Below are 14,737 nucleotides of genomic sequence, written 5' to 3'. Positions count from 1 at the left end.
CATAGCTACTTTAAGCTTTTAGAAGGTTTGCCTTGATTTTTTTTTAAACTTCTGTTGCAGTAATGGAAATTTCATGCGCTGACCAGCTTTTCACTGATACACACTGCCATCGCTGACCCTTTTTGGTAATCATTCTTAACCTTCGCAGAATTTTTAAACTAATCATTGGAAGTTACTATTAAGCTCTCTTCACTGCTTTCTATCCATTGAGGAAGCGTTTTTAAGCAGCCGATTTTTTCTTCCCAATTGCTGCCTTGTAGCCGCCATGTGATAGCACTGACCTTGGATCCGGGCTGGAGGGTGCACTGGAACCCGTGCTGGCTAAAGATGGAATTTTTCCTGTTTCTTTTGCCGCTAACTTGAAGATTTTGAGCCTTTTTCAAAATTTGCTCACCCTTGCTCGATCGCCTCTAGGTCTTTGATGTTTTTGCTGGATCAGAATATTTCATGGACAACTATGTGCTATGGTGCAGTACTTAGTAAGCTGAATAGTTGATTTTTTCTCTGCCTCTCTGCCTCCATGTCTTCTATGGAGCTCTTTTCGAGATTTTCAACTGTCTTACCAAAGTCTTCAGTTTTGGCACCTTTTTGTCAGGTTTACTGGTCTAAGTCATGAGCATTCTCCTTCACGATTCTTAGTCATGTGTATCTAACATCATCATCTAGGTAGTTTCTCCGGTCCCACATATTAACCCTTTCAACACTGAACACCCTATTACTACAGCATTGGCGCCTCCAAAATCTGTGCCCCTCTTTCCAAGAACTCCATGTTCAAACCCTCCAATTAGATTTCTGCCATGTCACAGTAGTGAAGTGGTTCTCAACAAAGTCACAAATTATAGCCTATATGACTGTGACAAAGGTAAATTATCTCTCCGTGTCTTTCTGGACTTGTCCGCAGCCTTTGACATGGTTAACCACATCATCCTCCTCCAAAGCCCCTCCACTGTCATACAGCTAACTGGCACTGCGCTTGTCTGGTTCTATTCTTAGTTATTATAACTGTAGTCAGTTTATTACCTGCAATAGCCTCTCCTCATGCTCCCACACAGTTACCTCTGCCGTTTGCTCCTATTCTTCATCCACATGCTACCCCTCATCATGTTCAGAAAACATGGCACATTTTTCAGTTTATATTGATGACATTGAGCTCTACCCACCACTACCTCTCTAGCTTCCTTTACCATCACTAGATTATCAGACTGCTTGCCCGACACCCACTATGGGATGAGCAGAAATTTCCTCCAATTAAATATTGGGAAGACCAAAGCCACTATCAGTTCTCATTACAAACTCTGTTCCCTACCTATCAACTCCACTCTTCTCTCTGGCAACTCTGTGGCAACCCTGTTGTGATATTTGACCCGGAGATTTGGACTGCATATCAATGCCATCATTAAGACCATCTATTTCCAGCTCCGAAGCATCATCCATGTCTTAGCTCACATGCTGCTGAAACCCTCACCCATGCTTTTGTTACCTCTAGACTTGACTATTCCAATATACATCTGGCCGGCAACCACATTCTACTCTCTGTAAACTTGGGGTCATCCAAAACTTTGTTGGTTGCATCCTTATTTGCACCAAGTCCCACTCACGTATTACCCCTGTACTCACTGACTTATACTGGCTCCAGGTTAAGCAACGTGTCGATTTAAAAATTTCTCATCCTGGTTTTCAAATCCCTTTATGGCTTCCCTCCTTCCCATCTCTGTAATCTTCTCCAGTACCACAACCCTCCAGGATATCTGCGTTCCTCTAATTCTGCCCTATTGAGCATCCTGTTTTTAATTGCTCCACCACTGGTGGCAATGTTTTCAGCTGCTTAGGCCTAAGCTCTGGAACTCCTAAACTTCTCCACCTCGCTAACCTTTTTCCTCCTTTAAAATGCTCCTTAAAACCTCCATTTCTGACCAAGCTTTTGAACATCTGCCCTAATGTTGCACAACGTGATTTGGTGTCAAATCTTGCTTTATAACTCTCCAGTAAAGCCACCTTGGGACGTTTCATCACGTTAAGGGTGCTGTATAAAAGTGAGTTGTTGCTGATATAACTAAAGCCACTCATCAATTTTAGCATTCTAGTAAACCTCCTCTGTACCGTTTCCAAGGACTTGACATACTTTTGGTGCACCCACAATAGGACACCATGCTCCAGCTGAGGCCTAATCAGTGATTTATAAAGGATAAGCATAATTCCATTGCGCTTCTTTATTAATTGCAAAGAACAGTTATTACTAATAGCACAAGTCCCCTTTTCTTTTCTCTCCCCTAAAAGGTACTGATTGATGAGGAAGTACAATACCCTGGTTGTTGACAGTGCCTCACTACTTTTCCTAAATTGCCATGCTTCATGTGCTGGTGGATCATCCATTCCCCAAACACTTGACCACGGAAGACTATTACAACCTTTCAAGATGAGTCACTGTATTGTGATCAACAAAATGATGATTATTTTTATTCTTTCTAATTTTGGGACAATGATGCCAACACTACTTCCATCACAGCTCTTTGAGAACATCTAAACCAGAGAGCAAACCAGCAAGTTGCCTGATCTGTATGTCCCAGCTTCAGAGCATGCAGTGTATTTACTCACTGACTTTAATATTGTTGAGTTATTTTGTCCTGGTCCCATTATGCTATCCAGCTTCTACAACTTAGTGAGAGGGTGGGCAACCATACGTGACTTCAGGGGGACAAATTAGTAGAATGGGAAGACAGATGTTCGATGAAAGTTAATGCAGAAAAATGTAAAATATTACAGAATGGGAGAAAAAATGGGGAGCAATTTGCACAAAATGGTTATACAATAAAAACGTGATAACAAATTAGAGTTCTTTAAAAGTGGGAAGACAAGTTGGTAAGGATGTTAAAAAACCCACATAGAACCCTAGGCTTTATAAGTAGGTTACAAGATTCGACTTACCTTCTCATCGGGTGAGGTGGGCCGGGAACTACGGCTCCCCATATGCCTCAGGTAGATTCTGCATGTGCGCAAACTGGGACCTGGCAGCGCATGTGCAATCTGGCATTTTGAAGTTCCTCCAGCCAAGGACAGGCCAATGCGTCTGCACAAGAAGAAAACGGTGCTAAAACCTGGATCATGTGACCAGGAGCAAAGAAGCACCATAATCAGAAGGGGTGTGCCAGACAGGGGACAGAGAGAGGTCCCAAAGGGAGACCCAGGCAAAAGGCTGGGAGAAGTCCCAATTGAGAAGAAAGAGAGAGGAGCTGAGAAAGAGGCTCCAAGCAGAGAATGGGTTACAGTTGGCAAACTTTAAGTCATGAGGGCTCAGGAGAAGCCCTGAGGATCTGAGACAGCAGCAGACGGTTGGTGACTCTGTGCTGCAGGCCACTGGGGCAAGGGTACCCCTTAGGAACTGAATGATCAAGGAACTGCTGCAACACTGTCATCATCATGTTACTGTCTATGCTGGCCAAATCATTACCCAATATAAAGATTTGCCTCTTCAATTGGTAAACTAGGAACAATTACCACAGCAACAATTACATTTACTAAGTCACTTTGTAAATTAACTTTGTACAAAGGAACAGGTTCATATGTCCCATGAATACTTCCTATTAATACCTTTTCTTTCATCAAACTGTCTTGAACACAAATCATATCATCAGCCACCATCAATGGCCAAACTGCCCAGTGCCACTTAAAATGTTAATTTGCTTCATCAGAGAGTAAGGGAATACTTTTCCTTTAGAGACAAAACCTCTAAAACCTCCAGTCACCTGATTCACTTCAGCAATACTCAAGGAAGAATCTACTCGAACATCCTGAGCCACATTCCTCATTTTAGTCGGTTCTGATGGAACACGTTTCACTTCTACCATTGCCACTGTTTTAATAATGGATGAACTTTGAAACAGCATCCCAATAGCTATTAGGTCATACCTGAAAGACCAAAAGGTTTCTAAGGCATGGGAAACAGCGGTTCTGGCAGGTGTGCAAGATATATTACACAGGCAGCTAGGGGGCAGTAGACCTACATTTGTAAATCCTCAGGGAAGTTGGGGGAATAGAAAAGAGTCTAGCTTTAGGGAGAAGCAGTCAATAGAAATGATAGTATAGAGGATAAAAGTGATATGTTGTGGGTCGGCGGAATGTGCTATGATCTTATTGAATAGTGGAGCAGGCTTGAAGGGTTGAATGGCCTACTCCTGCTCCTAATTCGTATGCTCGTATAAAGAAACAAGTATGTTTTCACTGCCATAAGACAAGGCATCTCAAAGCCAATTGTTGGAAGCTGAAAGATAAATAGACGGTAGTAATAGAAACGTTTAAAGAGTCTTCAGGAAAGGCTGTACCAGAAAAGAAAATGGTACAAGTGAAATGTGTTTCATCAGAACCCACTAGAATGGGGAATGTGGCTCAGGATAGTCAAGGAGATTCTTCCTTGAATACTGACGTGAGTCAGGTGACTGGAGGTTATAGAGGTTTTGTCTCTAAAGGAGAAGTATTCCCTTACTCTCTGATGAAACAAATTAACATTTTAAGTGGCACTGGGCAGTTTGGCTATTGATGGTGGCTGATGATATATGATTTGTGTTCCAGATGGTTTTATGAAAGAAAAGGTATTAATAGGAGGTCTTCATGGGACATATGAACCTGTTCCTTTGCACAAAGTTAATTCACTAAGTGACTTAGTAAATGGAATTGTTGCTGTGGTAATTGTTCCTGGTTTACCAACTGAAGTGGTAGACCTTAATATTGGGTAATGATTTGGCCAGCGTAGATGGTAACATGATGATGATAGTGTTGCAGCAGTTCCTTGATCAAGCTGATCTTGCCAAACTTCCCAAAATTACTGTGGCCAAACACGAGAAGCTTATTGCTGATAATGAGCAATCAAGGCTGATCAATGTAAAGAACCAACTTTCATGTCCAACTTGTCTTCCCACTTTTAAAGAACTTTTTTATTATCACTTTTTTATTGTATAACCATTTCATGCAAAGATGAGTTTGCTAATGAGAAACTAGAACAGGTGAGAACACTTGAATGCTGGGCAAAGGAAGTAAAGCACATGAATGAGGACTTGAAACATCTAAATGATAAATTTGTAAAAGGTAGATCTTCAATTAAAACATGATGAACTTCAAGTATCAGAAGTCTCTATTATGTATCATGGAAAACATCTTAACAGGAAAATTGCTGATGAATCACAACAGTTGGTTGAATGCTGAATTAAAAACCAAGACTGATGAACTATTGGAACTTCGTCGTGAAAGCAATGAAGTTCTTGAACTCCAATCGAATCTGGGGAACAAACAGGATGAGATGTGTGGTATGGAACAGCAGATCTAGACTTTAAAAACAACTAAGGAGAATTTTAGGAAACAGATTGAGGATCTAACGAATAAATTGAAAGGATCTAAGGAGCAGTCAGTATTACGGTATGGGAGAAAGAATGGGGAGCCATTTGCATGAAATGGTTATACAATAAAAAAGTGATAATAAAAAAGTTCTTTAAAAGTGGGAAGACAAGTTGGACAAGTGAAGGAAAGATTCCAAATTGAACTGAATGCAAATATGAAATCGTGAAGCTTGTAAAAGGGTTCTGCAGGTGACTGAAACAAAGACAACTGAACTCAACAAAGCAGTTGCTGAGTTGAATCAAAGTAATTTCAAAGTTTGGGGATGATACAAAACTTGGAAGTATTGTGAACAGTGAGGAGGATAGTGTAGAACTTCAAAAGTACATAGGCAAGTTAGTGGAATGGGCGGACAGGTGGAGATGAGGATCAATGAGGAAAAATGTAAAACAATTCATTTTGGCAGGAAGAACATGGAGAGATAATATAAAATAAACGGCACAATTCTAAAGGGGTTTCAGGAGCAGAGGGGCCTGGATGTAAATGTACATAAGTCATTGAAAGTGGGAGGACAGGTTAAAAGCGCAGTTAATAAAAGCATACAGTATCTAGGCTTTATTAATAGGGGTACAGAATAGAAGAGCAAGGAGGTTATGATAAACTTGCATAAGGCACTAGTTCAGCCTCAGCTGGAGTACTGATTCCAGTTCTGGGCACCACACTTTAGGAAGGATGTGAAGGCATTAGAGAGGGTATACAAAAAAGGTTCACCGGAATGGTTCCATGGATGAGGAACTTCAGTTATATAGATAGATTTAAGAAGTTTGGAGTGTTTTGCTTGGAGAAAAGAATGCTGAGAGGAGATCTGATAGAGGCATTCAAAATCATGGGTGGGTGGGTGGGTGGGGGGTGGGGGAGGGGGGGTGGTGGTGGTGGTGGTGGTGGTGGGGGCGGAGTAGGGTCAGGACAGAGTAGAAAGGGAGAAACTGTTCCCACTTGTGAAAGGATTGAGAATGAGAGGGCACAGATTTAAAGTAACTGGCAGAAGTAGTAAAAGCAACATGAGAAAAAACTTAGCAAGTGGTTAAGGTCTGGAATGCACTGCCTGCGAGTGCGGTGGAGGCAAGTCCAATCAAAGCATTCAACATAGAATTAGACTGTTATCCGAAAAGAATGAATGTGCAGGGTTATGGGGAGAAGGTAGGAGAAATGCACTAAGGGAATTGCTCATTCGGAGAGCTGGTGCAGATATGAATGGCCTCCTCATGCGCAGTAACATTCTGTGAAAAGATTAATAAACCTGGAAAATAATTGGAAAGTAAAAGAGTAAACAAATATTTGGATGAAATTGTGAAAGAAGTGGATTTGGAGATTCCATTTTTCAAGTGACAATAAGAAGAATAAGAACATGTGCAGAAGGCTGTGGCACATCTCTTGAATAAGCTAGAAAATCATTTGAGTAAAGAGAGAAAACGCCCTTGTTGCAGGTTTATTCCTCCGGTGGCGGTCAAAACCATGAAACAACAAAATCTGTTAGGAAGAAGTAAGTGAAGATAATTTTGAAGCTGGTTTCTACAGCAACATAAAAGACCAATTGGAAGCATGTTTCCTTCAACAGAGAAGAGTAAGAAAAACCCCAAGTTCTTCAGTGTTAAAGTTGACAAACCTATGCAAAAGTCATTTGCATCATATAGCATGGCTAATATGTAACATATCTGAAGAGAGGAAGGCTGCCAAGTATTGGTGTGCAGTTACACCAGAAAGGCAGAAAATCCATGTAACAAAATAGAAATGCAAGCTGGTTGAGATGTTTCTACAGAAAACTTTAATGCACCTTTCACTGCCTTTTGTTTTCCATGAAAAGATTAGGGGAAAAACTCTATAATTGTTATTGTGATGTATTGTTGATGTTCTGTCCAGGGTTTAAGGCAAGGATGTAAGAGAAAAGGCAGGTTCCGAGTCATGATAATCCCATGATGTTTAAATCTTGCTAATCCTATTTGTTGCATGCAATGGCTTTTGTTTTGGTTAAGCCTTTGTAACTTTATAATATATGTATAATTGTGGGAAAAATTAAAAGGTTTTTTGTACAGTATGTAATAAGCTATTTGTTATGATGTTAAGTATTTCTTGTAAAGAAGTTATAAAGACACTGTAAAGAAATCTTCACTATAATGAAGTTTCCTTTCTCCCAAAGAAAAAAGATGTTACATGGGGGGCTGGGGACTACAACTCCCAGCATTCCTCGGAAGTTTCTGTGCATGTGCAGACCAGGAATGGGCAGCGCACGTGCAATCCAGCATTCTAAAGTTCTTTGGGCCAAGGACAGGCTCAGTTCAACTGCACAAAAAGGAAACAGCACGAAACCCACAGATTGCTTGACCTGGAGCAGAGTGTCAAATCGGAAGGAAGTCCCAGACAGGGAGAGGTCCCAAAGTGGGTCCCAGGCAGGGGAAAGGGAGGGGTGACAGGGAGTGGTCCCAGTTGAAAAGAGGGAGAGAGAAGTTGAGAAACAAGCTCCAAGGTAAAAAAGGGCTGCAGTTGGCAGATGACTCAGGAGATGTACTGAAGATCTAAAAAGGCACCAGAAGGTTGGTGACTCTCTTGGGCCATTGGGGCAAAGATACCCCTTTGGAGCAATAGTATTCTGCACTATCTGGCTGAAGAGCAGAGGTTGTGCTTGTGAGTTGGTTGGTGAGTGTGGACTCAGGAATCCAGGTGAATGGAGTCTCAGGAGATGAGATTGAAATCCTGCAAGCTGTGCCATTGGTGAGGCTGGGTTGGACCAACTTTTGGAGAGAATTCCGAGGCAAGATCTTTGAAGGTGAAGACTGGGATCCCTTGTGAGAGAGATGGAGTTTCAACAAGATTGGTTGACTCGGTGTTTATTATATCTGGGTGGGTTGTTGAGAAATCCGTGGAATCTATCTTGGTTGCATCTTCCATTTACTATGCAGCGTGGTATATTCAACCCCAGTTTGCTTGTTAATTCATATTTACCTCATATTAACCCTGAATGACAGAATATAAGATAGAAATAGTAAATTCTTTTATCTTTCTGATCTTGTGTGGTAAAGTTTATTTTTGTTTGTTCAAAGTGTTAGCAAGTGTCTTGAATCTCAAATTTTGTCTACTTTAAACAAAAAGTTACTGGTCCCTAAGCAGAACATACCAAGAACTTTTAGGGTGTGCGTCTGGTCCAGGATCATAACAAGTAGAAATGCAGTGTATAAAAGCAAATAAAAGAAATTAAACCTATAGAAATCAGCATCCCATTTTAGGAAGGATAGCGTGTAGAAGAGTATATATTTTGTATGTTCTAACTTAGAATTTTCTTAGTGCTTTATTCATTACTCATTTCCTCAATTCTTTTATTTGCGAGGTCTATTCGTTATCATAATGCATTGCTCCAGTTCCTTGCTTACACATTTATTTTGTTTCCTGTGTGTTTTTCTATTTCATTTCACACTTGATAAGTCCCTTTGCTATTTCATTGCTACTCAGTCAGCATTTACAGATCCTGAAGAAACTTTAGCTCTCCATATACATTCCTTAAGTGGCAACAATAATAGCCCTGATCTTCAGCGAGAAAAGAACGATGTTCACTGTTCATTAGATTAAAATTTCCTGTGTGCTTTTATGGTGTGATTTATGGTTATTAAATAATTGAAACAGGGCAGCAGCCTTCTATAGAGGGTCTGGACCTGTGTAAAGAGTGCAAGCAATTTTCCTGAGGCATGTAGAGTCTAAACCAAGAAGTGTAAGTTAGAACATTTAATTCCATGTACAGAAAGTGAAATCAAGAGAGGAAAAAAAATGATGGGGTTAAAGAGATAAAGATTCTGAAAGAAAAAGCAGTTAATGAATATTCTTTTAAAAATCTCCAACATCTAATCTGAAGGAATGACACCCTAAATTTACCACACCATTAAAAATGCTCCCACACTTGAATGGATAAGCCCTAATTTCCTTTCTGCAGTGTTTAGTGGATAAGTATCGCAACATCACACTGTTCATGTATTTAAATGCCGACTCTCAGTAAGGTACCACAATGCAGCTTCTAGAGGAACAAGGAAACTTGGACAGCAGTTTCCTGATTTCCGCATTAACTGCGCAATTGCAGTCACTGGAAGATGTTATCTGTAACATCACTGTGAGTGCACCAGCTCCACAAAGACTGCAGGGATTCAAGAAAACAACTCACGATCACCTTTTCAAGGGCAATAGGGATAGATAATAATTCCTGAACTTGCTTCAACGATTCCCACATCCAATGAACGAATAATAAAGGACAAATCCATCATGATGAGTGCTGATAGCCTCACTGTTACTTTTGCCACTAAATTCATGCCAATATTTAGTTTGGAAAAGCAAACTAGAGTCTAAGAGGTGACTTTTAAATAGATCAGTTAACCACAGCTGTTACCGTTTAGCTTTCAATTCCAATGAAAGTCATCAGCTTGCAATTGTTGCAACTTGGTTAACAAAAAGTGTTAAAAGCTAAATGTGCACAAACAAGTCTAACAGGGCATGCTGGGATATGCCCTGCTCAAGCAAAATCCTGTCCACTATACACATATAAATTATAATATTTTAAATTAGAATATAGCATCTTGTTTTTGGGTACATTTAGAGAATAAATCACAATTAACATAAATGCTTTTAGTTTACTTGACATTATTTCCCATTCGATATAAAGAGTGGGCTTGACTGAATTGTGCATTCTTGGGAAGCTTTTAAAATAATATGGCCAGCTGTGCATAAACTTAAGAGGAATAGGCTGTTCAGTATTCAGAAAGATCCACAAACCAAACCAAAGACTGCTAAATCAGACAATGGTAGCTGCTAGATATTACCATTCCAGATAGTAAGTCACTTATGGTCTGAAAACTCAAGTATTCTTCCAATATTTCTTTAGTTTGTTACAACTGCTATATATCATTTACACCTGAAGAATCACACACTGGTTGTAAAGTGACATACACAGATATTGGGAGGAATGGCCTGACTTTCTGGGAACAAAAGCTGGCTGGCATTTTTAAACACTTGTGTTAACCGTATTCCAGGAATAGACCTGGAGGGATATAAAATTGTTTTGCAAATGTTACCTTTTTGGTGAGTTATGAGGATATGGAATTACTATAAGTTGAGAATTTGGAATAATAGCAGTCCATTCTTGTTTTCTTATAGACTATTAGAGAAAAAAAAATAATTAGGCAGAAATATTCATCAAAAATGCAGTTATTCATTCAAATGAGAAGAGATTATTTAAGAGCACAACTTGTATTTACACAGCAGTCCTTACAGGCAGAAGATTTAGAAACAATTTTTTAGTATTCATTAAAATAAACAGGCAAAGCCAACATTGCAAATTCTTATGTCCCCAGGAATCAGAACAATTACCATCACTTTGTAAGATAAAGGACAAAATGTGGATACTTTGGGAGGAGTTTGAAGGAGAAGGTGCTAACAAACATTACATGCTAAATATTCCTAAATAAAAGTTAAACATCAATTAGTTACTTTACTATTCTCTTATAGATTAGCAGAGATTGAAAAAATGGAAAATACTTAAACAGCTCAATTTGCCTTGCAGTACAGTGACATCCAATTTTAGCCCAAATATACTGAGTTGTTTCCTGTACAGAGGGATAGAAAAATAACCCACCATACTGTTGTGAGTTTCCAAAAAGCTAGTTAGAGTGGAACTCTCAGCATTGTTACAGCATGAAAGGAGGCCAATCGGTCCATTGTGTCCAAATGAGAAATTCACCTAGTGCCATTACCCGCCTTTTCCCCATAACTCTGCACAATCTTCATTTTCAGAATTAGCAAAGGTTTGGAAAAAGAACCAGTTTTCTCAATCTAGAATGATGCATGGTGGAAGGGAACCTAAGAAAAATGTGAATAACTTTTAAAATTTAACTACTTAAGAATCTACGCAATAAAGTTTTTTTCCGCAAGGTTGCATATAGTGACGTTGCAAGTCATGACTGGAGTGATAATGATTGGCTATTGTCAATTGCGCCTGGAGGCTGCACTGCTCTAAGTGACTTCAGTTGATTTTATACTCAATTTGTATCATGTAATTATCCTTCACTCACTGTATTCTGTTGGAGAAATAATCCTGCTTTTATTAGGAGACCTTGCTGTAGTTTTGGCCACAAGTTCTGTTTGCTGTATTTCATAGAAGCTGTTTAAATAGACCCTGCCCACTGTAAGTTCTGCCCCATCTCCAGCTCATTAGCTGAAATAATGCAACTCACTGGCTGACTTTGTGGTGTCAATAGACACTCCATTTTTGTTTTTAATTTTAGCACTTTGCATTAAGAATATTTGAAACTACTTAAACAAATTTGAAATCTGTACTAAACTTAAAATAGATTGAAACATATTTTCATATATTGATTCACACAGAAACACTGCCGTATTATTACCTTTTCTCCTTGAGGACGAGGAATGCCAACATAGAGATGGTCAAGGAAGTTTGCACTACGTCCTAAGCCAAGGACCACATAGGGCAGCTGTAGAGCAAAATGTGCTGACTGGCTGAGTTGTCCCGCTGCAGAAAGATCAGATTAATCAAAAAAATTAAAATGCAACAAGGCATGGATAGTTGGTTGACATGAAATTTAAAAATGTCTAATTATGAGATTCAATTTCATATACTCTTAACATGAAAAGTTTTATCATACTTCCTTTCTAAACAAAGTTTTCCCTTTATTTCTTTTTGGGTCATATTTTATGATTGGGAACTGTTGTATGCCCAGAATAGTGATAAGGAAAGGGAAAACTTCATTTAATGAGAGAGAAAATTAGCAGATAGATCAACTCTTACCACTATTCTGTGCCATTTAGCAGTATAGGCAGAATTTGGTGCAGAATAGAGGTAAAGATTGACATACTAGTTGACTTTCTTGATATTGTAAGAACCCTTTGCTCTATTTTCTGCCTTTATCTAAACTAGATAAGATTAAAATCCTACCACATGTCAAAATGCACACATTGATATTGGTTTAGCGGTAGCAACTGCATGCAATCAGAGATTGTACACTTTCCTTGCTCAAGGCCAATGTAGGTGCATTACCAGTGGTCAAATGTCTGAAAGAAGCCAATACTATAATGTTTAATGTTCATAAATGCTTCATTTTTATTAAACCCAGGTCCTGCAACTGTGTGGGATTATTTTATGAAACATTTTAAAACCAAATGCATGCAAAAAATAATGGGCCAGATTTTGCTGTGGAAATAATGGTGAGGCTAACAGTGCCCAGCTTTGTTACAGTGTAAGTTGAACAGCAAACTCCGATGACCACAGCTAAATGGGGAAATCAGAAAAGTTGCTGTCTGCGTTGTCCTCTCCTCCAGAAGCTTGGTTCTGACAGTATTTTGTCAAGAGCCTTGGAATTGAAATATGTGAATGTGTGTGAAGTTGCAGTTGATAGATACTTATTAAGCTCACCAGAAAATGTTAAGGTTTGGCCATTCCAGTTTAAGTACATTTTTAATGGCATAATAAGTCTTAATTACTGCCAAACAATCTCTCAGGCACTGAAAATTAACTTTAACAAGTGACAAGTCTCATTCTTTCATTATCTTAATTATTGTTGAGAATTTAAAATGATAGAATATTATTTTTCCTAGTTTTTCTTTACATTTCTTATCACTTAATTCCGCCTATCTTTCCCCTTTCTTATTTCACTCTCTGTACTTGATTTGAAAAGGAATTAAATATCCTAACGAACCCTTTCTGTTTAGACGATGCTAGTAATTTGCAATTCTTCAATCTGATTGGTTAAGGTGTCACAACAGCTCCCGAATCACTTACAGAATTGATGCTGTGTCACTTTACGATCGATAGTGAGTTCCAATGCAAAATCTCACAGAAATGCTGTGGCCAAGTACAAGTGTATGGCTATCCTGCACTGTTCAATCGTTGCTAAGATCAAAATCTGGGTCCATTATCTAGCTAACAGAAAGTAAACTATTTAATTAATTTCCTCTTTAAATTTGGAAATAATTAAACAGGTTACATAAATCTATGTAGCATATAGTAGAAAATGCTATTTTCTTTTAGAATAACTTTTGACTGGAAGATTCTTTAAGTGTGCTTATACTGCTTTACAGGGTGTAGTGCCTGCAGTGCATAATGCACAGGTCTCACGTTGCCAACAGTAACCTATTACTCTCTTTCCTTACTTCATCCACTCTGAATGCCGTAACTAAGGCTTTTGTAACTGCTGATCTTATCCACAACCCTCCTCGTCAATCTCTAAAATTCCATCTAAACAAACTCCAGTCCATCCAACCTGCACCACCAACTGCATCCTACCCTGCTCAACCAACAGCCTCCTCATGATTAGCTTCTTATCCCTGAATGCATCAAACCTGAAATTATTCTGACTATGCTTTCAGTTATTTCTCATAGATCATTTCTATTTTATAAGCCATCTTGCAACATATTTCATCATCAACTGCTAAATTGTGGTATTCGGCTCTACTGAGCAAAATAATATCAAATGTGGGCTAGATGGACCCAAGGTCTTATGAAACTATTACAATGTACTATGTAAATACTCAACATTTGAATTTAATTTTTCTTAATGCAACACAATAAAATTGTTTGCATTTATTAAGATTTGAATGCTGAACAAATTACAAAAAAATTGCCTGGTTTTAAAGGGATAAACCAACCATATATTTTATGCCTGACTAATAGAATCTTTTTGCCATTCAAGTATAGATATGGTTGTTGAGGGATGGTTATCGGCATGTCTGCAGCAACTGCTTGCATATAAATAAATAAGGCAGCTTGCCGTACCAAAATACTGCTGTCTCCCCAATGTTTAGTGAGCAAGATCCAAAGAGCTTGTTAAAGAACAGAATTACACTAGTTTCAGCTACTTTAAACAATTCACTTACATAAAATGTCTGTTAGACTATGTCGACAATTTTTAAATGACTGTCCTTAGGTCGACAAAAGAAATAATCAGCCTGGCATCACAGCCATGTTTTAATTGAATGCCATGTAGAAATATTTCCATCAACAACAAAAAGGATGTCTTGATTAGTAGTAATTTTTTTCAGTGTTCCACCATCTCTGTGTTTTACATGTTGGTGCTTCTGTTTCTGTTCTGCAGATTCTGTCTGACAAAAGGTTTTATGTAGGTGTTCTTTCAACCCACTCTCATCTGCAACTCTACAGTTATCCCTGCTGTTGCACTCCTTCATTGCAGCAGCTTTTGTGCACAATTGGAGATCAACGGCTGTTCTGCAGAATGAGTCACCATACATCAATTCCAGATCATGAAAAACAGACTCTGTGTTTGTCTCCAAACCTGGCAACAAAAATTAATAGTGTTGCAATCTAAAACATCTGGCAGAAGTAATTTAAATTATGCTCTTTCCAACG

At 38.8% G+C, this 14,737-nt stretch overlaps 1 protein-coding gene across 2 annotated transcripts in view; it reads right to left on the bottom strand.

The window, feature by feature from the left end:
• The window catches only part of itfg1 (integrin alpha FG-GAP repeat containing 1), a 292,356-nt gene that overhangs the window by 12,323 nt on the left and 265,296 nt on the right, over positions 1 to 14,737 (bottom strand). For both annotated transcript variants that reach the window (XM_041192254.1, XM_041192255.1), the window contains 2 exons: positions 11,763 to 11,887; positions 10,434 to 10,516 (listed from right to left, as the gene is read on the bottom strand). In XM_041192254.1, the coding sequence (XP_041048188.1) occupies positions 10,434 to 10,516; positions 11,763 to 11,887 (208 nt within the window). The remainder of the gene's footprint in view (positions 1 to 10,433; positions 10,517 to 11,762; positions 11,888 to 14,737) is intronic.

The sequence above is a fragment of the Carcharodon carcharias genome, chromosome 7 (assembly GCF_017639515.1).
Source record: "Carcharodon carcharias isolate sCarCar2 chromosome 7, sCarCar2.pri, whole genome shotgun sequence".
Classification (NCBI taxonomy): domain Eukaryota; kingdom Metazoa; phylum Chordata; class Chondrichthyes; order Lamniformes; family Lamnidae; genus Carcharodon; species Carcharodon carcharias.
The sequence above is the reverse complement of the archived record's forward strand: the minus strand, read 5'-3'. Positions and strand labels throughout refer to the sequence as shown.